The 24210-nt window shown below is 43.6% G+C and overlaps 2 protein-coding genes across 9 annotated transcripts in view; both read left to right on the forward strand.

The window, feature by feature from the left end:
• The first annotated feature begins 359 nt into the window (after positions 1-359).
• The window catches only part of MRPS6 (mitochondrial ribosomal protein S6), a 47366-nt gene continuing 23515 nt past the window's right edge, over positions 360-24210 (forward strand). For 3 of the 4 annotated variants that reach the window (NR_171384.2, NM_001389444.2, NM_001031486.3), the window contains exon 1: positions 360-627. Coding sequence is in view for 2 of the 4 variants with exons in the window: in NM_001389444.2 (NP_001376373.1) it covers positions 583-627 (45 nt within the window). In the remaining 2 variants the exon portion in view is untranslated. The remainder of the gene's footprint in view (positions 628-24210) is intronic. The other variant, XR_003075417.3, reaches the window with a different exon arrangement.
• On the forward strand, positions 414-22539 carry SLC5A3 (solute carrier family 5 member 3). Of its 5 annotated transcripts, XM_046915006.1 has the most exons (4): positions 853-888; positions 4120-4597; positions 13857-14169; positions 14724-22539. In XM_046915006.1, exon 4 carries the CDS (start codon positions 15026-15028, stop codon positions 17165-17167), a length of 2142 nt encoding a protein of 713 aa, XP_046770962.1. In that variant the 5' UTR covers positions 853-888; positions 4120-4597; positions 13857-14169; positions 14724-15025; the 3' UTR covers positions 17168-22539. The 5 variants fall into 5 exon arrangements, with proteins under 5 accessions (XP_025000940.1, XP_025000933.1, XP_040522417.1 ...); XM_025145172.3 differs by lacking the exons at positions 853-888; positions 4120-4597 and adding an exon at positions 414-627 and having other exon boundaries at positions 13857-14181; XM_025145165.3 differs by lacking the exons at positions 853-888; positions 4120-4597 and adding an exon at positions 414-627.

Here is a 24210-nt window from a genome sequence, read left to right on the forward strand (position 1 = left end):
GCTTCCCGGCACCGTCCTCTCCCCCGCCGCGTGCGGTCTCCGGCGCGCGTGTGTGCGCGGCGGGGGGAGCAGGGGGCGGACACAGTGGAAATTTCCACTCCCTGCAGCAGCCACAGCGGCCGCCGCCACCGCGGCGGCGGTAAGGAGGAAGGCGGGCGCAGGCCCGGAGCCGCCGCAGGGGAGAGGCGGCTCCCGCCCCGCCGCTCGGCCCGCCCGGCTCAGAGCCCCCTCCCCGGTGCCGGGCGTCCCCCATTCGGCCCCCCGGGGGCAGGGGCGGCGGGGCAGCCCCCGGGCGGGCGGTTGCTCGCGAGGCCGTGGCGGCGGAGGCGGTGCCTGCGGCGGGCAGGGGGCGGCGCGGCGGAGCGTGCGCAGCTGCCGGCGCCCTTTAAGCCGCGCCGCCCGCCCGCCCGCTCGGTGTGTGTGCAGCCCGGGAGCCGCGCGGGCGGGAGCCGCCGCCAGCACAGCCGGGGACGCGCTTTCCTCCTCTTTTCCTCCGTTGCCCCCTGTCCGGCACCGCCGCCCCCCTCTTCTTGCCCTGTGTCCCGCCAATCCCCGCTCCTCCCGCCACAGCCGAGCTCTGCGATGCCCCGCTATGAACTGGCTTTGATCCTGAAAGCCATGCAAAGGGTGAGTGAGGGAGGGGCGGCGGGCGGGAGGGGACCGGCCAGGTGGGACCGGCAGTCGGGGGGCTCCTCTCTTCCCCCTCTCGCCCTATTCAGCCCCTTCCCCGGGGCGAGCAGCGCCCGCCCGGCCCTCCCTCGCTTCTCGAGGCGGAGTTGCGCAGCGTGCTCCGGGCTGCCGCGCGCGCGGCTCCCGGCCCTAATATCCCTTTCCCCTTTTTTGAATCCTCCCCCGCCGGGAGCTGTCGCAGCGCGGCTCTCCCCGCAGGTAAGCAGCTGCCGGCTGAGCGCAGCCTGGGCTTCGCCCTCCCGCGGCCCCCCGCCGCCTCCCGGGCTCTCCCCGCACCTGCCCCGAGCACCCCCCTCCCGCCGTGCCCCAACGGCCTCGCCCCTCAGCGCCCGGACGCGGGCATCCCCGTTGCGGCCCTCTGGTGGAGGAAGGGGGGGGGGGGAGAGAGGGGGAGATCTAAGTGATAATTTTTCAATTTATTCCCTTTTCCGTTCCCCCCCCCCCCCCTCCCTCCCTGCCGTTGCTACCACCAGTTGAGCCGCAGCGATATCGCCCCTTGGAAGGGCTGCCAACCGCTGCTGCTCTTCGGTGGCTCGGTGATAAGCGGTGGTGCATGAGCGAGCGGGATGATGCGGTGCTCTGAGAGAGCTCCATCGGGGCTGTGTGATACCTGCGTGTGGAAATAGCGATAAAATAACAGCATCCCGCAGTACCTGGGACCCTCTATTGGGGAAACAATAGCTCACGGCAGTCCCTCCCCAATGCCTCCTTTAGCCTTGATCTCTACCTTCAGTGCAACACGCAGGGCTGGGGTTGGCATGGAGCAGCACCCGTAGCCTATACCCTCCTGGTTCTACCCCTTGCTGTCGCATTTCACCTTTGTTTCTGTGAGCACATACATCTGCAATAGGACATTGAGGAGCAAAGCGGCCTCCCGTAGTTGCGGGCGCACATCTTCGCGCATTGCATCTGCTACATATACTGGTATATTTCCATTCATTTTACATGTAGCATCCACATGTCAGGGTTGGCTTTTTTTTTTTTTTTTTAACTTGGCTTAACTGCAGGAGCTGTAGTAGACTTCTCAGGTGAGTCCCCTAGCGGAGAACTGCGGCAAGTGGAGCAAAGCTGGGGATATCGCTGCACCCCCTCGCGGAGCAGCGCTCAGCCTGGTACCCGTGTGAGCCATAGGTACGGGGCTGGGATGCTTTTCGTGGCTGTGCTCTTAATGTGGCAGATGCCTCGTACTGTGCAGGCACTGGAAAGGCAGAACGGGGCAGGAAGCATAGCAAATGTGGCGTAGTGAGGCACGGAGGAATTCTGCTCTGAAAGAGTGCTACAGAGTGCGGTGCTGGAGAAAAAAGTCTGTAGTGCCCAGTGTTTGGCACTGAGAGCCAGAGATAGGCTCTTACTTGTAGAATGCTCCCAGTGTGCCTTAATGCACTGAAGATCTAACATCTGCAACCTTTCTCTCTTTGACCCTTGTATATTCTTTCCTAATAGATGCATCTTAATTTTTTTTTCTCCTGTAGGCTGTGTTTGTACATCAAGTTTTAGTTCAGGAATGTTATTGTTTCTAATTTACCCATGTCATAGTTCTAAAATCTAGGTAGTTAATCTCTAGGTGCTGTTTTCTCGATTGCTTTTTAATAAGTATCTTACTACTGTTGCCTTTCATGTGCAGTGTACGTTTGAAGCAAACTTCTGTACATACTGGTTATATGCTGCACAGTACTGCTTGATCCTGACAGATGGGTTGCTCTAATAACTCCTTAATGATGTGTAATCTGAAGCGTGATGCTACCTTAAATTGATCAAAATATGGAGACCTGATTTTGGTCTGAAATTACACAGCCCTGCAGAAGTTGGAGCGGTTGTACACAGTGCTGAGTAAATTTCATTTCCCCTTAACGAGAGCTCTCTGATGAAGCCACCCCAGGCAGATGCTCCCTGTGCAAGGTTGTCAGTCCCTCTGTGCTGTGGCTGTGAGTTCTGTACTGGTTTCAGGCTGAGATCTGAGCGAGTGCTGGCTCGTCTCCTGCTGTCCCTCATACCCCTTCTCATCCAGCAGCTCCCCTGCCCTGTCTTCCGTATGCTTCACTCTTAACTCCTTTGGGCTCCCCTAGCAGCTTGAGTGCAAACCTCAGAGCTGCAATCTGGTGGATTTTCACAGCTCTCTCTTTGGAGGCAAGCACCGTGGTTCTGCGGGGTTCCCCCCGCCCACAGTTGTTTTTTCATAGTTGCCTTGGCATTTGCATGGACCTAAGTAGAACGAACTCCCCCTAAATCAATTCTGTTGCTTTAGGTTCCTTTGCTCCATAGTACTCCTGTGTTCAAGTTGGCGGTTCCTCATTCTTCTCTTGCATGTAGCTTCTGTTCTGAGTGATAGAGTGTGTGGTGCAGCGAGGCTTCTTCATATCTAGCTGACCTCTGTGTGGCTGCAGGACTCTGCTTGTTCAGTGTGGCCCTGTGGTCCCATCCCATTCTTCTCTGTCCCTTTTGTGCTTGGCAGATGTCCTCATTCTCTCCAGCTTTCGTACTGTTGCTGTAAAAACACAGTACCTGAAAGCTTGGGGAAAGGAGGGAAAACTTGCACAACTCAAACTTTGTCACCAGCTGATGTGCCGTATTTATCTGAAGGATTGTGGCTGTATTCTGACGTTAGAGCTGAGGAGCCATTCCCTGTCCTGTCCTGTAGGTGGTGTGCGGTCATGCATCAGACTTGTAGCAAAAATCTCTAAGTTGCCCATGGGCAGTGTCCTCAATCAAAGACCCCACTCTGACTCTCAAGTAACCCTAATTAATAAAAATCCCTACAAGGGCCTCCCAAGTATATTAATTTAGGAAAAAAACAGTTGTTTGTGCTGTCACTGTATTTGAGAAGTAGCTGCAGTGGGAGCATTTGGGTAGCGTGAGGAGGAGATGTTCTTGCAGAGGCAAAGCGTGAGACCAGGGAAGTGAAGTAACAGTAACTTACGGTGGAAGTAGTTAATTTTGCCCATTTCTTTTGCTTTCTACGTTCAAAGTGCTAGTGAAAAATAGCATGATAGCAGACTTGTTGCTAGTTCTTAGCAGCATAGAGATGTGTGTGTGAAGGTGCTCTGCTTGCGCTCTGGAGCCTGAGTCGAAGGCTGCAGTTGTGTTGAAGGTAGGGATGCAGAATAAAGATGCAGAATAAAGCTCTTCATATTTTGCTGCAAATAGCAAAGTTTGGAGCATGATTTTTCTAATTATTTCTGCCTTTCTCCCAGGAGAGCATTCAGCAGGGGGGCTCTGGCAGCAGGAAGGGACAGCGACCCATTGATGGATGTGCAGGAGCTCTGGCCTCTGGAGTGCGAGCTGTTCTGCAGGGTGCCGTCCTTTGGCTTCCCTCCTGGTCCTGCTGCAGCTTCCTTGGGAGTCTGGGGAAGGAAGGAAGTGGGGCATGGGAAGGGGAAAGGGAAGGAAGAGCTGGAAATGGCTTCCTCTTGCTCTGCTGCTGTTTTGCAGACCGACCGCAGGGCGGCAATACGAGACACCCCACGTGGGAGCCGGCAGCCTGGGGAGCGTAGGACAGACAGAGCAGGCGGAATCCCCGTGCTGTGCTTGCTGCTGCCCGACTGGCAAGTTGGGACAACCCTCTGCGACAGGACAGCGTTGTGACTGCAGCTGCAGAGAATGGGCACTTGAGAAAACTTCTAGTAGAGGATCTTGCTGAAAATGAGAAAGCGTATCAGTATTTTTGTTAGCATCATAGAATCGTTTGAGTTGGAAGAAACCTTTTAAAGATCATCTGGTCCAACACCCCTGCAGTGGGAAGGGACACTTGCAGCTAGATCAGGTGCTCGGAGCCCTGTCTGACCTGACCTTGAATGTCTCTAGGGATGGGACATCCGCCACTTCTCTGGGCATCCTGTTCCTGTGCTCTTCCCCACTTCATCTGTAGTGAAGGCATCGTGATATAACCTTATTCCAAACATTCCCTGAGGTAGGGAAGCTGTCCACCCACCTCAGTAGCCCTGCAGTGCACCTGGACTCTCAGTTTGACCAGCATACTCACGCAGTGTAACTGGTGTTCAGCACCTGTTTGCTGTCTTCTGAGCGGGTTGCTGCTTTTCAGAAATTGTCTACCTGCTGTGGAGATCATTATTCTATTTTAAGAAAGCTGAAGTAATGGGCAGTAGTGTTGCTTGACATCTTGACTATTATGTTTAATTGCTATGTAGGCAGCTGCAGCAATTGGGCTTTTGATATTTTAGTTGCTAGGAAAAGGAGAGGGGGGCGAGGGGGGCAGTAAGCAGGCAGATACTGTTTTTATTTTCTTTCTTTTTTTTGATGAACCCACCTATCCTTACCACTGAATTATGCCTTTCCTGTATGCTCTTGCACCACCACCCCCGTTTGGCTGGTTGAAATTACAAGTTTTCTTCTCTTTCCTTTGACTTTTGTAGTAGACTGAAGTAGGCTCTTCTTCACAATATTATGTATAGCAGGGAAAGGACTTCTGTGGGGGAGGTGCTGGAATGAAGACCAAATAGCTGGAACCAAAAGAGAAAATTGGAAAGCTACAGGGTCTGACTCTCCTATAAGAGTCAGCTTTTTGTTTTCTGCCGTAAGCATTACTGTCAGGGTCATAGAATGGCCTGGGTTGAAAAGGACCACAATGATCATGTAGTTTCAACCCCCCTGCTATGTGGATTTGAACTGTGTGATGCAGACAGTGTTTGAGAATGATACCCTCTTGACTGACACTTGCCATTTTTCTTTCCTAGGATCTGAGAGTAGCAAGTTTCTGCCAAGTGTGTGATATTTGCCTTGTTTGGATATGGGGGTGGTGAAGGATTATTATTTTCTGTGAAGTTGTTTAAACCTTTTTATAGCAGATAGTTACTAGCAAGTCGCGTTTGGCAAAATTGTCTGAAGTCATCTTAATACCTGCCATCATCTTAGGATAAGTCAAAAGTCTCTTGGTTTATACAGGCTTATTCAGTCGTTGAATATGTGTGATAGAATGTGTTGGTTACTCTGCAGCTCTTGTTCCCGAGCTTTTGAGCTGCCTGAGTATAGAGGCAGGGCCGTGGGCAGACTGTTGTGCCTATGCTGAGGCCAGAACGACAGAATCATTAAGGTTGGAAAAGATCTCTAAGATCATCTAGTCCAACCACCAGCCTGGACTTCAGTGGGATTTGGCTAGCTGCTCTTTAGTGGATAGACACGGCAGCTTAAACTTTTAAGATAAGAATTCCTCATTTTGCTCCTGCTACCTATTCAGCACTGTGCTGTTCTGTCTCAGCTGTGCATCTTCTCTCATTTTGTGCATTGTGCCTGTGCATTTATCTGTACCCATTGGGTATATATGATCAGGGAGAGGCTTGTGAACTTCAACATGGGAATAATTTGTATTCTATCCTTCATAAATGAGAACCTGTTGTATTGATAAGATCACATCATTGCTCTCCATTGTAAAAACCCTTAAGAGTGACTGGCTTTTTAAGGTGTCCTTTGTATCAGTTAAACTCGTCTGCTAAATTAATTCAAGTATGAATGTGTGTATACACTTGCTTTCTTCTACTACATAATATGTATTTTGTAATAATGTAAGTTCTTGCTGTCTTACATATTCTTTCAGGAGATGATTTCCTCAAATTCTCTTGTTCTGGAGCCGTAACACTGGCACTTTGGGGATTGTTGACCATTGATCAAGTCACTTGTCTTCATTTTTTGTCAGATTAAAGACTGAGCAAATTGTGAATTCTGTGACCCACAGCTGCTCACACCTGCTTTACTACCCGTGTCTGACAGAGGAAGCATTGCTGAAGTGGGAGCAGCAGTTAGCATTGCTTATACCGACCTCTGTGATGCTCAAGTGAGAGCAGCAGGAGCCCACTGGGTTATTCACTTGAAAGCTTCCTGCCCTGTGGGATGTATCTCTGGTGTGCCTCTTGTAGGAGAGCCAACAATGAGGTGGAAGGGGCAGACAGTGAAAAAGAGGGCAGATGGGTAATATATAACTAAGTATGTAGAAGTTGGACAGGAAGGATGAGAGCTAAAAATACAGAAAGCAAGGCAAGATCTGTGCAAGTTAAGGGTGTCTGCTATGGGAACATCAGTTCAAATTCTGGAGCTGAGATATTACAGACATCTATCAGCCTGGCTGAGGAGGGGGAACAGAAACAAGCATGGGGGTGGCAAACTGTCATGAATGCTAAAAATGTAGTTGTTCATGTTGACACAGGAACTGCTGTTTTTGCTATTTCTCACATCCTTTCTTTTTTTTTTTTTTAATCTTGGCTTGTCTGCTTGCAAGCCAGTCTTCGTGCTTCGGTCATGAAAGCATTTAAGGAATAAGTGTAAACAAAGGTACATGCAGAGCATGGATGGAGGAGGGGAATATGTTCAGTGGAGTTTGTTGAGACTACTTAAGCAAGTTGGGTAGCGTTCACTGTAGGTAACTAGAAGGCTCAATTTAGAGTTGCACTAATTGTTCTTTAACCAAGATAACTTTATTTAATACTCATTTTGGTGCCTTGAAATGCCTTCAGAAATGTATGTAAGAGCATAATCAGGCTAAGAAGTTTGAGGAGCCTCAAAATTGGATTCTACTGTTAAAAGTGCCTGAGAAACTTCAGTCTCAACTAACAATAAAACTTGTGATACTTTATGTTGTTGGAAAGATTGTGGACGGCTGTAAATGTGATAGGAACCTGGAGAAGTCCTGAATAAGCTTTGAGTGTGTTTTATGTGGTTTTCTTGTGCTTCTTTTTTTTTTTTTAACCTTATTCTTGAAATTCTGAGAAGAATGACTTCCTTTTCTGCCCAGTTGTGTGGTGAACTCTCATTCAGTGATCATTTCTTTCCCTGAATAGCTTAGGAAGTTCCTGCTCTCTCAGTCAAAATCCTCTTCAAATGAGGTGGACCAACGCATTTTTCTGAATTAGGATTTGTGCAAGTTATTTTAATAAACTGCTGGGTGATGGTAACCACCAACTAGATTGTGTCTTTGTGCCTTGTAGCTGAAGAAGAATCATCTTCAATAATAGAGATATACAGTGCTTTCTGATGGCTCGTGTGCTTTTAGTAGGTTATTGACGTGTCATTTACACACTGAAAACTTTATTTTGTGGTCCCAAGTCCTCTGTGGAAGTTGAATACTTGCATGTTTATATTTCCTTTATCCTTTCTCTTGTGACTGATCTTAATCATGAACTACTTAATTAAACAAACTTATCCACAGGTAAATAACGCTTGCAAGAAGCAATGAAAAAGATGGTGCTTCTGAACATCGATAGGCCACCACAAGAAGGAATTTGAGTCTTCAGGTTCAGTGTTACTCTGCAGCTGCTAATGTAGTACATTAGCTGACATCTTTACGGGCTTACCTGGCATGGTGAATTCTGCCTGATGCCAGAACCTTCTCCCTTTCCCCATTGCTTGGGGGAGACACCCATTCTCACTTCCCTTTTAAAAATTACTTTCTTTCCCTGTTTCTCCTCTTGTGCTCTTAATTTTGTTATTGTTGGCCATGTGCTTTCTCTGTACTCCCCTTCCTCTTCTGCTTCTAGTTCCTGTGTATGAGGAAGGTCATCTGTCTATCTGCATTTGCAAAAAAAAAAAAAAAAACCCACAAACCATGGTTTTCTTCCTGAGGGACAGAGGAGCTGCTTATAGTGACCCATCTGTGGGCAGCTGAGCTTCTGGTAGTCATCTGCTGGAGTTTTGGTGAAGACATGAATAGCAAAATAATAGAATGGTTTTGGTTGGAAGGAACCTTAATGACCATCTAGTTCCACTCCCTCTGATCTGTTGTGGGCAGGGCTGCCCCTTATGAGCTCAGGCTGTCCAGGGCCCCATCCAGCCTGGCCTTGAGTGCCTCTGGGGATGGGGCACCACACCTTCTCTGAGCAGTGTGTATTAGGGCCTCACTGCCCTCTGAGGAAATAAATTCTTCCTTATCTAAAAGTTCCTCATTTTCTCCCCCTGCACACACACACGCCTTGACATATCATTACCTGCTTGTGTAAGATGTTGGTTTCCCTGAAGTGTATAAGCTCACTTGGAGTACTGCAAGAGGCCTCAGTGTGGTCTCCCTGGTGCCTTCTCTTTGCCAGACTGAACAAGCACATCTCCCTTAGCCTTTCATCACAGGAGAGCTGTTCCAGCCCTCTGATCATCTTCATGGCCTCTTCTGGACTTGCTCCATCAGCTCTGTGCTGTTCACGTACTGGAGGCCCCAGGCCTGGATATAGTGCTCTGTATGGGACCTCATGAAGGCAGAGTGGAGAGGGACAACCACCTCTGTCTCCCTGCTGGCCGATCCTCTTTTGATATAGCCTTGTGTTGGCTGTCTTGGCTGCAAGCGTATGATGAGTTTTACATCCACTAGGCCTCTAAGTCCTTCTCCCAGTCTCTGCATATAGAGTTGCCTTGCCCCAGCTGCAGCACCTCGCACTTGAACTTGAAAATCCATTGATGTTAGCAGAAATACAACTCTGCAGGGGGGAAACTATTGGATTTAAAGTGCAATGCCTTACCCCTCAGCCATCACAACTAATGATGCTATGTATTTGCCTGGAAAGGTTGGCCCAGTCCTTCAGAGGTGCTGAGCAGCTGTACTTAACGATCTCAGCACTGATAATATGTCACCCACATAAACATAGGCCAGTCCTTTTGTCTGACAAGGAGAAGAGGAAGTGCTTACCTACTAATTTTCTTTAAACTGGTAGTCTGTTAAAAACTTAAGCTGATGAACTAGCCTTAAGATTAGCAGGTGGTCTTTCTGTGGGCTTTTATTTTAACAAATGAAAAGGAATTTTATGCATCTTCTTTCCTCAAGTTCTTCCCCTTATGTGGGTGAACTTTTGGGAAGAACAGTAGTAGCAAGTGATCCACTATTCCTGATGTATTGCAGGAGACTTAGGAGAAAATAAGTTATCTGAATATGGAAGTGATGGGCAGCAGCATGAAGAGGCTTGCTGAGACACTGCTAGTTCTGTAGATTTTGGAAAATAAGTCATCTTCTTCATGGTTTGCAGTTCTTTAATCTGTGCTGCATGATCAGTGCAGTAAAGCTGCATTCTCTTTCCTCTGCTTGCTTTTTTTCCCCTTGTGACTTGGTGAAGGACCTGGACACGTGTATATGCTTTGGGGCAAGGGGATTTTTTTTTTTAAACAAACAAAAATAAATAATTTGATCTACGATGCTGGTGCTGTCAGTTATGCTGGCCTTCAGCTTCATATGGCCTCACAGTACTACAGTTACTGCTTCTGTAAGAGACCATAATAGCGTTACATTTCTGACAGGCAAATGCAGTGCAGTAGCTGCCTGTAGAGAGATGTAGTTCTCTTTCTGCTGAACTGTGTGCTGTGAGGTTACTTACTTCTCTTCTGTCTCCTTCATCAGTCCTTTTGAATCAAGAAGAATGTGCTACAGAGTAACCTTCTTTTTCTGATGCTGCTCTAAAATGATGAAGAACGGAATTGGAGTCATTCCTGAGATCCCAGACAAAGAAGTACATTACATGCTTGTAATAAATCCTTTGAGTGACTGACTGACTTGAACTTTGCACCCTGAATCAGACTTCTGTGGTGGTGATGGTTTACACGTGTACCTCTGTGGCACCTGTGTTCTCCAAGGCTAGAGTAGTGTTAACCTGGTATCATTTTGGGGCAGCAGAGTCTGTGTGGCAAACAGGCTGAGCCAGGTGGCTGCCCATTCAGATAATTCCAGCATGTTGAGCTGCTGGAAGTGACATTTCAGACTTACTTATTAAATGTTACAGGTCTGCTTATACCTCTGAATTTGCCAGCTTCTTTTGCTGTACTGTGTTGCTTTAGGGTGCCATTCTAGCCCAGCCCCTCTGGCCCAGTTCATCATTTATGAGGGCAAGTCCTGAAAGTCAGTTTGTGGATGTTTAGGGTAGTGCTGGGCAGCCCTTGCTTTCTCAAGGATATGTACTACATAAGGAGAAGTTGAAATGTATCAGTTGATTCAGTTGATCTATGAAGAATGTTTTTGTGTCCCCCCCCCCCTTTTTTTTTTTAATTTAATTCTGGCATGCTGCAGTAAATGGAACAGAGCCTTTTCCACTTTTTGTTCTTTCTGAGAGATAGGCTACCTCAAGCATCATTATGTTTAGTGTGCAGCAGTGAACAAGTAGGAACTCGCTTGTCTGTAGAAGGCAGCCTGCAGTGTGAACAGGACACACAGCACACTCAGGAGATTGTGCAGGCCTGCTCAAAACATAAAATCTTCATTCTCTTTTTTCCCTTCCCCCCCTTACCCCCCCCCTCCCGAGAGGAAGTGTTCATATTTTTTGTGCAGGTATTGAGTCTGGAAGTCTGGGTACATTCCTCTTACGCAGGTGAGTTGTTCAGTAGGTAAGGCATTACTAGATTGCGTTAGCTTGTCCCTGTTTGAAGAACATAGGAGTGAAGAAATCTTATTTTTTTTCGGAAAGACCTTCAAAACTACCTTGTGAACAAAGCTCTGTACTTAATTTGCTAACAAGTGAGAGTGTAGACTACTGTGTGTCTTATGTGGCTGTGTGTATCCTCCAATTAACCCTTAAAGCATTGGTCGCTGGCACTAGCTCTTTAAATGCAGGGGAGAGAGAGGAAATGAAATGGGAAGCCTCCCATCTGCAATTAAGAGAAATAGACTAAGCACAAACCAGATAGTTGCTTCAGGGCTGGAACAGTTTGATTCTGGCACTTTTAAAGGCCCATCTTATTAGAAAAGCACTGTGGAGAAAGTGTTCCTTTAAAACAATCATACAAATTTCTCCTACAAATCCCACCCTAAATCTGCTTCACATTATCTAGCATCTCTTCAGGGATTTGAGACTTTTTTTTCCTTACAACACAGGCTGCCTGTTGGAGACATGAGCATTGTTTCACCAGGGTTGTAATCTTCTATCTTCACACAAGAGGGAAAAACATTGTTTTGCGTTTCTGATATGATCCAGCCAGAAAACAGCTCTAGGGAAAAAAATCACGGTCCTTGGCAACAGGGCTGTCTTTCTTTTTTTCTGTCAGTGCAACAGTGTATGCTGCTCTAATAACTTGAGATTAAACTCCCATGGAATGTCTCAAAAGTCCTTCTTAAGACTTGAGGTCATAACTTGCTGAAAGTTCAGAGGGACGTGTCTCATTTTCATAATGAAAAAAAGAGTTCCAGGGTTATTTTGGAATTAGGTCTAGTATGAAACTGGTACAAGAGACTACTTTAGTACAGTAATTTAGTGACAGTGCAGCAGATTTGTGGCAGCTACTGAAAACTTTACACCTTCCTGTTCAAGTAAGCTGAACCCTGTAAATTTCAGATGTTGATGATGAAGGTGATAGTTCAAGCCTCTGTGGACTGCTTGTTTAAAATGAATAATTTGGCTGTACCTTCCAGTGGAAAATACTCAAGAAACTTCACGTATTGTTTATTTTAGTTAGGATGAGCCTGTAGTGGTTTGGCATGTATCCCAACTGAGAAATATCACAATTTATTCAAGGGCAGCTGCATCTTCTACTTACGCTTTTTCTAGGGGGATTGAATGTGCTTGTGTAATGGTCTTCTTAGGAGCTGGGTACCTGTTTTACCATGTAGGCATGATTTCATTGGATATTGTCATGATTAATACATGTTACTGTGTAGTATAACTTCACAGGGTTGTTGATTAGCCTACAGGGAAAATACTGTGAAGTAAACTGAAGTCCAACATTTTTCAGTAACAGAATGGGACAGTGGAAGAGGGATAGTATAGATTCTTGCTGTTTCTTTAGCTTGCCCGTTATTCCTACTCTGTATAGTTTTTCCTATTCTCCAGAGTGTTTCTTCCTCCACTTCCCTTAAAATATTTATATTTTTGGTGTAAGCGTTATGATGTGGTAGCACTTGAAAACTTAGGGGAATATAGTAAAAGAAACAACAGTATGTAAGTGTTGCTCAGAAATGCTTAAAGCTAAGAATACCATGCATAATACTAGCATGTGATGGCACCCTGTGATGATCTGAAGTGTTTAGAATTTTGTGTTGGATTAAACTAAACCATTTAACTTGTGCTGCATTTGTGAGTGGGGGTAAATATGAATTCTTCTATGGAAGAATTTCAAATACATCTGTGGCTTGAGGCTTATGAGCATGATAAATTTAGCACAGTACTGTAATCAGTCCATTTTGTGCCACGTCTCCGTAGTCTTTCATTATTGACTATAGCTCCCGCAGAATGAATACGTGTATTCTCATGTGGGTTTGTGGTGGTGGTGGGGAACCCTTTTTATCTTGTTCTGATCCTGAGCTACTCTTGAAAAACAGCCAGCTTGTACAAATAACAGGATTGTGATTTTCTCCTTAAGGCTGAAGTTAATGGTTTCTTGTAAGCCTTTTGCTTACAAGGATACATCTGCCTTAATGAGAAGCATACGTTCTTACATCAGCACCTTTGCTGCCCTCAGTAAGGCAGACAGGGTATGTGTGCTTTTTCAACCTTAACTACAGCTTATTATGGTCTATTTGAGAACTTCTAATGTTTTAATTTTTTAAAAAAACAAAATGAGTATGCTACAGGGGTGCTAAAGGGGAAACCACCCAAATACTGGTATGTTATCCATGAGTTTGTGTTAATTGGAGGTGAATTAATAGGAAAATGTGTATTTTCAGCATGGTACCCGAGCGCTTTTGCAAAGGAAGTAGAAGGGGGAGTGCCTAAAACTGATGTTTGTAGGCCTCCTAAGGCTGATAGACCTTATGTTCAGAGCAGCAATCAATCATTTGTGTGCTTGCCTTTATTAGTGGATGGGAAAGAGGAATGGTGTCAGTTCCTGTTTTTTCCTTCTCTGTAATAAGCTTGAATTCCAAGGCTCTGCTTGTTTACTACCGGGAGCAGAAAAACTTTGTGTCCAGCCCTCCCATAAGCCATTAAATGATTTTGGGTGGGTATGTAAATGATTTCTAAGGCAGCGTCAGGAGAAAGGAGCATCGTGTCTCCATAGCAGAGATAGGAATAATTGTGCAGCCCTTTAATGCTCCCTTTCTTTCCCACCGTTTTGGTTATCTTGACAGCAAATCTTTTTATTATCCCCTTGCCTCCACTTTGAGCACTCCAATCCTGGGTGTTTAAATGAGTTCCCGTGTTCACTGATGTGCTTTAGTAGTACAGGGGGTATGATCTGGGGGCTCGGGAATAGAACAGCAGGATATACTTTGCCTTCATACCTGCTTGTGGTTTTAATGTGATCCTTTTCATGCTTGAGTACAGATGGGTGGTACTGGGAACTGGAAGCTACCAAAAGCCATCCAGTTTTTCATCGCGGTACCTGGAGTGCTCCCAGAGGATGTTGAAGCCACATGGGTGCAGACGTCAAAAAGCGCGTGGAAGATAGAGATACCCTAAAGCTGGATGTGAGGCATAGTTTTGCTTTTGCCATCTGGATGAACGGGACTTTTTCTTCACTCAGAGGATGTGTGATACGTATGAAGAGCTTTCAGAGTGAAATGTAACCCTATTATAATCTGTACCCTAGGCAGGTGCAAGCTTGCTTAAAACCTGTGGAATAACCTTGATTCTCCAGGTGATGATAAATGTATGTTGTTTCTTGACAGCATTATGTCTTTGTAGATCTAGTATTCAGCTTGCGTCTTGAGTGCATGCATATGACATCAGGATCCATTAAGATTTGTAGGGTGCAGTGCTAGAGCAATACAGGAGATGACTAGCCAGGTTAAAGTTCCTTCGTGTTTTTTCTTTTTTCCTAAGATTGTCTGAAAGAGGAAGGCCTTTTCAGTGGCTTGAGAAATAGAATTGAGAGACTGTAAAGATTAATGAAAATGTATTTCTGTTTCTTGCCTTGTTTGGGGGAACTTGGGTGACTTAATAGTCTGGAATTGCTGTGTATCTTAAGGTGCGTGTTAAAGTTGACTTACAAAAGGCATAACTTCTTAGTTTTACAAGTATTGAATTTGTGTGTATTATGGATTGCTTAAATACAATGTGGATTGCAGGAAATGTAAGGGGGAAAATCTGTGGTGTTCAGTCATTGTTTTACTAGACTTCAAATTTTTTCTCATTACTTCATGAAATTCTCCTCTAATTCAATCTTTGTCTTTTGTCTTTGCTGCCTTGCAGGGTTGGTACAGTAGGCCTCACTAAACTTAGCTGCAACTAAGAATTTCTCCTACATCAACTGAGTTAAGGCTGATGCTCTTGTGGAATGTGGATTAAAAGTGCGTGCTAAGTTCCAAATTTCCATTTGAGAAGCGGAGAAACTAAATGTACCACAACCACCAGCATCAGGACAGCAAACCAAGGGACAAAGAATTTGATCCGCAGTGTTGATACATGTTAACTGGTTCACGTGTTGCTTAAGAGACGTTTGCTGGGGGGCGAGAAGTGGACGTCAGCTGTGCGAAGTCATTTTGTTTACAAAAATGAGGGCTTCTTTGGAAACAGCAGACATTGCCATTGTGGCGCTGTACTTCGTGCTTGTAATGTGCATAGGTTTTTTTGCCATGTGGAAATACAATCGGAGCACCGTAAGTGGCTACTTCTTGGCAGGGCGTTCTATGACCTGGGTAGCGATTGGTGCATCTTTATTTGTGAGCAATATTGGAAGTGAACATTTCATTGGGCTCGCAGGATCTGGAGCGGCAAGTGGATTTGCAGTAGGTGCATGGGAATTCAACGCCTTAATGCTTTTGCAGCTTTTAGGATGGGTCTTTGTCCCCGTCTACATCCGGTCAGGAGTGTACACCATGCCAGAATACTTGTCCAAGCGTTTTGGAGGGCATAGAATCCAAATCTATTTTGCAGCATTGTCTCTAATTCTTTATATCTTCACCAAACTTTCAGTTGACTTGTATTCAGGGGCACTTTTTATTCAAGAATCGCTAGGTTGGAATCTCTATTTGTCAGTAATCCTCCTTATTGGAATGACTGCGCTGTTGACTGTGACCGGAGGTCTTGTGGCTGTCATCTACACAGACACCCTTCAAGCTCTGCTTATGATTATTGGTGCCCTCACACTTATGATCATAAGTATTATGGAGGTTGGTGGGTTTGAAGAAGTTAAAAGAAGGTACATGTTAGCATCACCAAATATTACGTCTATCTTGTTAACCTACAACATTTCCAATACCAATTCCTGCAACGTGGACCCAAAGCCCGACGCTCTTAAAATGTTGCGTGAGCCAGCAGATGAAGATATTCCCTGGCCTGGATTTCTGTTGGGACAGACTCCAGCATCTGTCTGGTACTGGTGTGCTGATCAAGTCATAGTGCAGAGAGTTTTAGCTGCAAAAAACATTGCTCATGCCAAAGGATCCACTCTGATGGCAGGCTTCTTAAAGTTACTGCCAATGTTTATTATAGTTGTCCCGGGGATGATTTCACGAATACTGTTTGCAGATGATATCGCCTGCATTAATCCAGAACACTGTTTTCAAGTCTGCGGGAGCAGAGCTGGATGCTCTAACATTGCCTACCCACGTTTGGTGATGAAACTTGTGCCGGTTGGTCTTCGGGGACTGATGATGGCTGTGATGATTGCTGCACTGATGAGTGACCTGGACTCTATATTCAACAGTGCCAGCACCATATTCACGCTTGATGTCTACAAGCTCATTCGGAAGAGTGCAACGTCTAGAGAACTGATGATTGTAGGAAGAGTCTTTGTGGCATTCATGGTAGTTATAAGCATTGCCTGGGTCCCCATAATTGTTGAAATGCAAGGTGGTCAGATGTACCTTTATATTCAAGAGGTAGCAGACTATCTGACCCCACCGGTGGCTGCTCTGTTTCTTATGGGTATATTTTGGAAGCGTTGCAATGAACAGGGAGCGTTCTATGGCGGAATGGCTGGGTTTATCCTTGGAGCGATACGGTTGATACTGGCATTTATCTATCGTGCTCCGGAGTGTAACCAGCCAGATACTAGGCCAAGCTTTATCAAAAGCATCCATTACATGTATGTTGCTACAGCTCTGTTCTGGATCACTGGAATTGTGACCTTTATAGTGAGCCTTCTTACACCTCCGCCTACAAAGGAACAGGTTCGAACAACCACTTTCTGGGCTGTGAGAAACAGGAATGTAAAAGAGAATACTGCAAAGGGGGAGCGGTACAAAATACAAGAAAAGAACATCTTGAGGTGCAATGAAAATGCTAATCATATCATTCCAAACGGCAAATCTGAAGAAAACATTAAAAATATTAAGCCTGAGGATATCAATCTTCTGGTTACTTGCAGAGATGACAGCAACCCGGTGATTTCTGTAAGTCACTCTGAAGTCGAGACACCAGTTGATTGCTATTCGAATGGACAAGCGGCTTTGATGGGGGAGAAAAAGCACGAGGAAGAAACTGATGATAGAGAGAGACATTTGAAATTCATAGACTGGTTCTGTGGCTTTAAAAGTAAAAACATGAACAAGAGAGCCGTTCGGGAGATGGAGGAAGAGACTGTTTGTTTACAAATGCTGGAAGAGACTCCAAAAGTTAAACTATTACTAAATACTGGACTGGTCTGTGTCTGTTCGCTTGGAATATTCATGTTTGTCTATTTCTCTTTGTGAGTGAATAGTGAACTTTTAAGGGTATGGCTAAACATACAGAAGTAGATACAGGTCTCTGGAGATTTTTTTTATTATTATTTTTATTTTTTCCAAAAAACATAACTGCAACCCAGGCATTGTTTACGCTATAATGGTAAAATCAACTCAACTTTAGCCTATTTAGAGACCATTTGAGACATGTTGTCCTATCTGCTGAACGCAGGATGTGTTGTGTGGTGTCTCTCTCCCTTTTTCTTCCTCCCTCTCCCCTCGTTTGCAGTACTAATCTTTTCTTTTTTCCATGTACACGTGTGTAAATATACCAAAGGTGGGCAGGTGGCTGTGTTTGAAGTCAGGCAGTTCTAGAGTTCAGTCAACATTAAGATGAAGATAACAAGTAATCATTTACCTTTGTGTAAAATCTGAAATGATTAAAGCTATGTCGAAAGATTTTAAATGCAAAGTTGTGATGCACATCATTGTATCGTTGTTCTTTGTAACGTAGCTGTGTTATCTTGGCCAACAGAATACTTATTAATTTTGCTCATCACTTCCAGTGTTCTCAGCTTCTCAGTTCTCTTATGGCAACAACAGAATGATACTTTTCTTGTAGTAATTTAAAATGTGATATCTGTTAGTAGCTTTCTGTTGTTCTTCCCTGTAAGGAAATGTTTATCTTTTGATCTTTATCCTTTGTAAATTGCAGTACTGAAAAGCTGTTATATTTAAAGCAAAGAAACCCTGGAGATGACAAACTGGCAATGGAAGAGAGAGGAAGGGGGGGAGGGTGAAAAAGGGTTCTCTTCATTGTGATTTTATAGTATACTGAAGTAGAAGAATATACATTCAGTGCTGACAGTCCACAAAACTTCAGCCTTATATTGTCATTGACATAATTAGGGTTTACCTCTTTTTAGAGAAAAATCTATATATAGGCTCTACCACATGGGAGAAAGAGAAATGTGAGACTTCACGTGTCTAAAGTTTAGTAAACACACTAAAATATAACTCTTTTTTTCCTCCATGACGTTTGTCTAAAAGGGAATGCTCCGCAGCCTTACTGCTGCTGTATGCTGAGTCTGGAAGGGGAGAAAACAAAGGCGGAGGGGAAGGGGAGGTGAGGGAAAGAGGTGGAAGGTCCCTGTTTTCCAGAGTCACATCCAGGCTGCCTTTGGAACTAACTCCTGCAGCAATCTTTGCTCCTGAGCTTGTCTGGGGAATTGTTTGGGAGAGCCTAACTGGCCAGGCTGAAACAGTGTGAGGGGCCATGCCAACAATATCCAGTGTGCTTTAAGGGTCCAGAAATGTTTCCTCTGCACAGTCAAATTTCTTAATAAACTTGAGAACAAATAGTTCTGTAGAGATGAACTTTGGGTTAATCTTGCCGTTGACTGCTGGAAACAGTTTGCTTTCCAGTACACTGGGTCCTGTAAACTGCAGGCTGTCTAAATAGCTTTTAGCAATATGATGTATGATGTATATTTTCAGGTAAACCGATTAATGTTGGGTTTTGTGGAGGATTCTTTTGTTTGTTTTGAAATCAGTTGACTCCCCTTAGCTCTGAGACTTTAGTCAGAGGACGAGATGTCTCACCTTTCTCCACTTCATTTAGTTGTTGCTGCTGTGAAGTAGGATACTCTAACTGGAAGTACAGTAGTGTCTGAACCCTGTTGGAATATATCTAGGAGAGGAGAGTTACCATACCTTGGTGTAAATACACATTTTCTTGCAGTTTGTGGCTCACTTCATTCAGAAAAAAAATATTTTAAATCTTTCTTAATGGTAAAATTCTAGTAAATGAAGTTTGTTCAAGGAATCTCAAGTTAATTCATTAGGGGGCTGAGTTGGGAATGATGATACTGTATGTAAAAGACATAAAACATCATTAAATGATTCTATGCAGGATAAAATAATCTAGGACAGGACTTGCCTGATGTTAGTGGAGTGAAAAATGACTTGTAGGATGAGAATGAGCCTCAGACTATCAATATTTTCTTGAAAAGCCTAGGTTCTAGTGTGCCAGATTTGGCGCAGGGAAAGAGAGACTCACGTGCCAGGCACTGTCCCTTACTAACTAGGCTTGTCTTTCTATCAGCAGCTGGTACTTGGGTTTTCCAGAGCAGTCTTTTTGGCTCTAATACTAACAAATGCATTACCACCTAACCTGTGCAGTTAGGTTAGCTCAGGGACCCTTCTGCTTGGCTGCCCTTGCTTCGTCCTTGCTTACTTTTTTTCCAGGGTGCCTTATGTAGTTATGAAGCTGAAGGCATGGCTTTTAGTGCCACCTAAATAGCAATTTGCTTATAATGTGTTTTCCCAGGTTGTTTTTCCCTCCTCTTTCCCCAAGTCATTTGCTATTTAAACAGAACAGAGTTCTGTTTAAATAGTCGATACATGGGATGCATGTCTCCTGGTCAGTATAACTGCAGTCAGATCTGTGGTGAAATCGATCCTTTGATCATCATATGGAGTCAGAATCTTTCCCAAATGGACAGTGCAGCCTTTGACTGTTGAATCTGAGATACTCAATATGCCTGTTAATACATTCTTACTTTTGCTGAACTAACAAGTTGCCAAATCGATATAAGTGATAATTGGCAGGCAGTTAGAGTCTTCATGAAGTAATACTCTCACCATTTAAAGGGTTATTGTGAAGAAGCTTTTTAGCAAATTGTTTATCTGGTGGTTTTTTTCTCTTAAGTCATTTACAAACGTTTCTATGGTACTCTCTGCCTAATGTCGGCCTCCTTCATGTGCTGTTCCCATGTCTTAGAGGTCATAGAACTTGCCTGATACTCTTTGCTACATGTAACCACTTAGTAAAATCCCTTTATCCCCCCCCAAAATTTAAGGCTTCAAGCAAACTGTTGGTGAGCAAATGCCTCACCTGTTGTTAGAGACTACAGTGTTAGAAGTTGCTCGAGGGGTTTTTTTTTATAGCGTAAACATGCCTTTGCTGATTTTCTGGTCACGATCTGCCTACAATCCTGGTTAATACGCTTGGGTCCAAACGCCAACTTTTTGGTCTGGTAGAACTGCAGTTCATCCCGTAATGGACAGTTGGTTCCATACATGTTAATGACTGGCCTCCTCTGAGGTGGGACTGGCTTAGCTGCGCAGGGGCAGAGCCAGGGGGATGCTTGGCTTCCCTCTCTGCAGCAAGGGGTTTATTTATTGCCTTGAACTTAGAATGGCAGTCTTGAAGAAGTCGTTTTGGAACTACACCTTTTTTGTTGTTATTACCCTTAACTTATTAACTGTTAAGATATCTGAGTCTTCTCCCAGAAATCTGTTAGAGGCCTTTTATTTTAAAAAAGGAGAAGAAAAGACAAGCTAAGAAGAAGGCGGCTTCTTAAGAGCTTAGTAGTACATTCTGGGAGACTATTCTTATTTAATTTTTCTTTTTAAATGAATGATTTGATGCTGTTCTCTGCCAAAGTTTTTTTTTTTTTAATGATTTTTTTTTAATTATTACTTTTGCTGTTCTTCTTTTTTTGTTGTTGTTGTTGCTTTTCTTGTTAGCTTTTGCTAATACCTGAAAGGAAATGGCGAGAGTTTGTAAGAAATTAAAAATGGCCTTCAGTATACCACTCGTGTATTCTTTACTTCTCCAAATCTGTGTTTCACCCTTGTCCCAGAAGGGCCAGCATGAGACTTCTGATGCAAGTCATGAGAGTACTGTAACTTCGTAGTGAAAAGGATTTCCCACAAGGTTACGGTGAACGGGCAGAGCCATCAGCGGATCTCTGCATGAACACTTAAAGCAGAAGCTGCTTACAACTTTAAAACGTACAGCTTTATTTTTTTTATATATATATTTTTTTAAATCCCGAGATAAAGGAGGTGATGGGGCACGGTCCCTTTTAGAGAACAGGATGCGTGGGAGAGGTTGGAGCTGATGTGCTCTGACGCTTTCGAGGAAACCTTTGGATTTAGCATGTATAGCAAAGCAAGAAGAAATGCTCACCTGTTAATTTGGTATTCTGTATGTTCTGTGCCCTTAAATGTAATTGTTTTGAAAATAAAACTAACCTTGTTACGTGATGTTAAAAAGCAAACTTGTGTGCAATGTTTTAAATTTTTTTTTTTTTTTTTTAAGAAAATGTTTGTATATAATTAAATGGTTTAATGTGCTTTAATTGGCCTAAGGTAAAGAGTAGTCCTAGAATGTAAACATATATAATTAGAATTTCTGATTTCACTGTGAGATCTCTGAACTCTCTTGTTTTGCGAAGTGGTTTGTTTTGTTTACAAAACACTTTCAGTTATTTCTTTTATGGTGTTGGTTCAAAGGCATTTGCTTCATTTCTGTTCTACTATTGAATTCATGGTATAGTGACATCTGGTGACACTTAGCATTATCAGTTTCACTGTGTAAAGTCAGACACTTTGAGCAAAAATGGTAATGATATGACAATTCTCTGTGTCTATGAATACACGTTTTTAAATGAGGTGGTTATAAAAATAGTTGCTGTGCAAAATGTTAGTAGTCTTCTTCAAGAAGAAAGCAAATTTTCTAATATCACTAGAGCAGTCTCTTCATTCATCTTCTTATTTTTGAAGCACAGTGTCAAAGTGATGCTGCTTTACCTTGTATTTCTGATATAATGTTTTTTTAGATATCTGTGAGGTATTTTTGGGTTTTTTTTTTTGTTGCTATTGTATTTTTCTGCAGATTTTATATAAAATACCAGTTAATGAACTGCCTTTTTTTTTTTTAACTATTCAACTAAAAGACATTTCAGACCAAAACCAAATGATATGATATATAGCATTTGAAATCTGCCTTTTTTCCTTGTCCCTTGGTTTTTCTTTTTCTTTTTGTTTTTCATTTGTTTGTTTGTTTTGAAATAAGCCAAATGGGCATGTAGATAAGATCGCTATAATGGATCCAGGTCTCTTTTGGTAAAGTGTTATTTAAAGGTCTGTTAAGATCTTATAAGACAATATACTGATAAAAAAAAATTATTGTAGTAGGAATATAGTTTTAGAAGTGTTAATGAGATTAATACAGCTTAATTATACTTGTAAGTTGCTACTGTCCATAATGACAAGCTTTTTGTCATAGAAACGATGTATGATAAATTAATTTTGGTCTAGTGTATAGAATTATCATATTGCTATAAATCTTTGAAGTAAATCTGATGCAAAATTTTCATAGTTAGCATTGCTGGCCCTGTGTATACTGTTCTTTGTATACTGTATGCATATTATTTCGCCTACTGCATTAGTCTTCAAACTAAAACTCTTATTAGAGAGTATTTGGATACTTCAGACTGTGTTTCTTGCAGTTTACATTCCTTTACCATGGCATTTTTGTCCTGTCTAAAAGTATTGTATGGAAATGTTTAAAACTTCTGTACAAAGTTTCAATAAAAATAGAGGAAAAACAAGAATAGATATTTGTGAAGCTATTTTGGAGAATCTCTACATAATTACGTCTCATATATTCTTGCTTGTAATGAGCCTTATGTCCCCATATGTAAAGAGTACCTCCTATTTTGAACCTGTTAATAAAGGCAAACCTCTTAAAGCAGGGCATGGGCATTTTCTTAGCGGAGTTTAAAAGACAACAACGAGAACAACAACAAACAAAAGAACGAAGCAGGTCTTTCAATCTGCAAGAAGAACTTAAGGATCCAAACTGTAGTTGCAGAGTTTGACTGTGGAACTGAGGGCCAATTCGTGCTGTGGGGAGGTGGGCCTATGGGTGAGACCTGTGGGTGGTGTGGGCTGCTCCTTTTACAACCTGAAGGTCAGGATGCCAGCCAGCAGCAGGGGAAGGCTGGCTACCAGGCCTACCCTGCAGAACAGCTGCTTGCTTAAAACAGAATATGGCTGAGCCCTTAGTTTGCAGTGCAGGCTTGTCAGACACAGTGTAAAATTGCATTTTTGTTTTCTTTTATATGCCAACTGCTGCTTCATTAACCAGTCTGCGAATGAGAGGGCATCTTCTTACTTGGTTCTGGAGTATCCCTAAATACTTAGAGTTGTGCTTTGGCATCCCTCTGGGACCGTCGCAGCCGTAAGCCTTGGTGTGTATGCTGTTTATTTCCAGCTGCGGTCTAAAAGTTGGTCCTAGTGCCTGAGTCCCACAAGGAACCCCTGTTGTTAATCGTGCTCTGAGAATGATGAGTGTGATGCTGTCTTCTGCCTCGTAGGAAGCAGTTACAGCTTGGAGTAGTCAGTGCTAAGATTCTTGCCCATGGAGTGGGAAGGATACTTACTCAGGATGTTTGCTTGAAAAAGATTAAAATATCAACAGTTCTAGAAGAGGGGACCAGATATGAGTCTTTCCCTTCCTTCTCTCCCTGTCCCCCATAAGGATGTATTTGAGCTAACAGGTATAGAAAGTGTGGTGTTAGTCATGGTTTCTTTGTTGGCCAATGAAGAAAGTTGAATGAGGAGTGGGGCAGGTCTGTGGATTAGACACCTATGCAATGGTGACAGTAGAGTAGGAGCAAAGTATGGGACTGAGGTGAAACAGATTTTCAGCTGTAGGAAAGTGTTGCATTCATTAAATATTTTCTTGATACATTCTTGCTGCTGTGTTTCAGAAGCAAGGCGGAAGCTTGGCTGATGTTTAAAGAAATGGGTCCAAAACATCTTTGGAGAAGGCTTGGACTCAGGTTACAAAATAAGCAGAGATTCTTGCCTGCAGACTTAGCATGGGTTTGTGACTTACGGGAGGGAGGGGAACTCATGCTTTTATTAGCTGTTAATTAATTAGTTATCTAATTGGTCTATAGGGTGATCACCCAGTGAGCAGCTTTCTATTTCATTGATTTTAAAAGGAGATCAAGAAGTATTTTTGTCACCTACTGGTTCTATTTGTGTTAATTAGCAAAGACTCCCAATACCCAATTTACTGAGACCTTCATGTTTCTCTGGGTGTGGATTCCTGGCCCAGGCAAGTTGTGGGCAGGCTCTGTAAATGCTGCAGCAGCATTTATTTTGAGGGTTCACTGGAAAAACTCAAGGAGAGGGTGGTAATAAGTACTCTGCCTACTGGCGCTAAAGTGAATTCTCCTCCTTTGGATGTGGTTGCCCTAGTTTGCGCTATG

Source organism: Gallus gallus, chromosome 1 (genome assembly GCF_016699485.2).
Source record: "Gallus gallus isolate bGalGal1 chromosome 1, bGalGal1.mat.broiler.GRCg7b, whole genome shotgun sequence".
Lineage (NCBI taxonomy): Eukaryota > Metazoa > Chordata > Aves > Galliformes > Phasianidae > Gallus > Gallus gallus.

Excerpts from the sequence above, each read along its gene's own strand:
- SLC5A3 (XM_025145172.3), top strand. The coding sequence starts at position 15,026 with ATGAGGGCTTCTTTGGAAACAGCAGACATTGCCATTGTGGCGCTGTAC.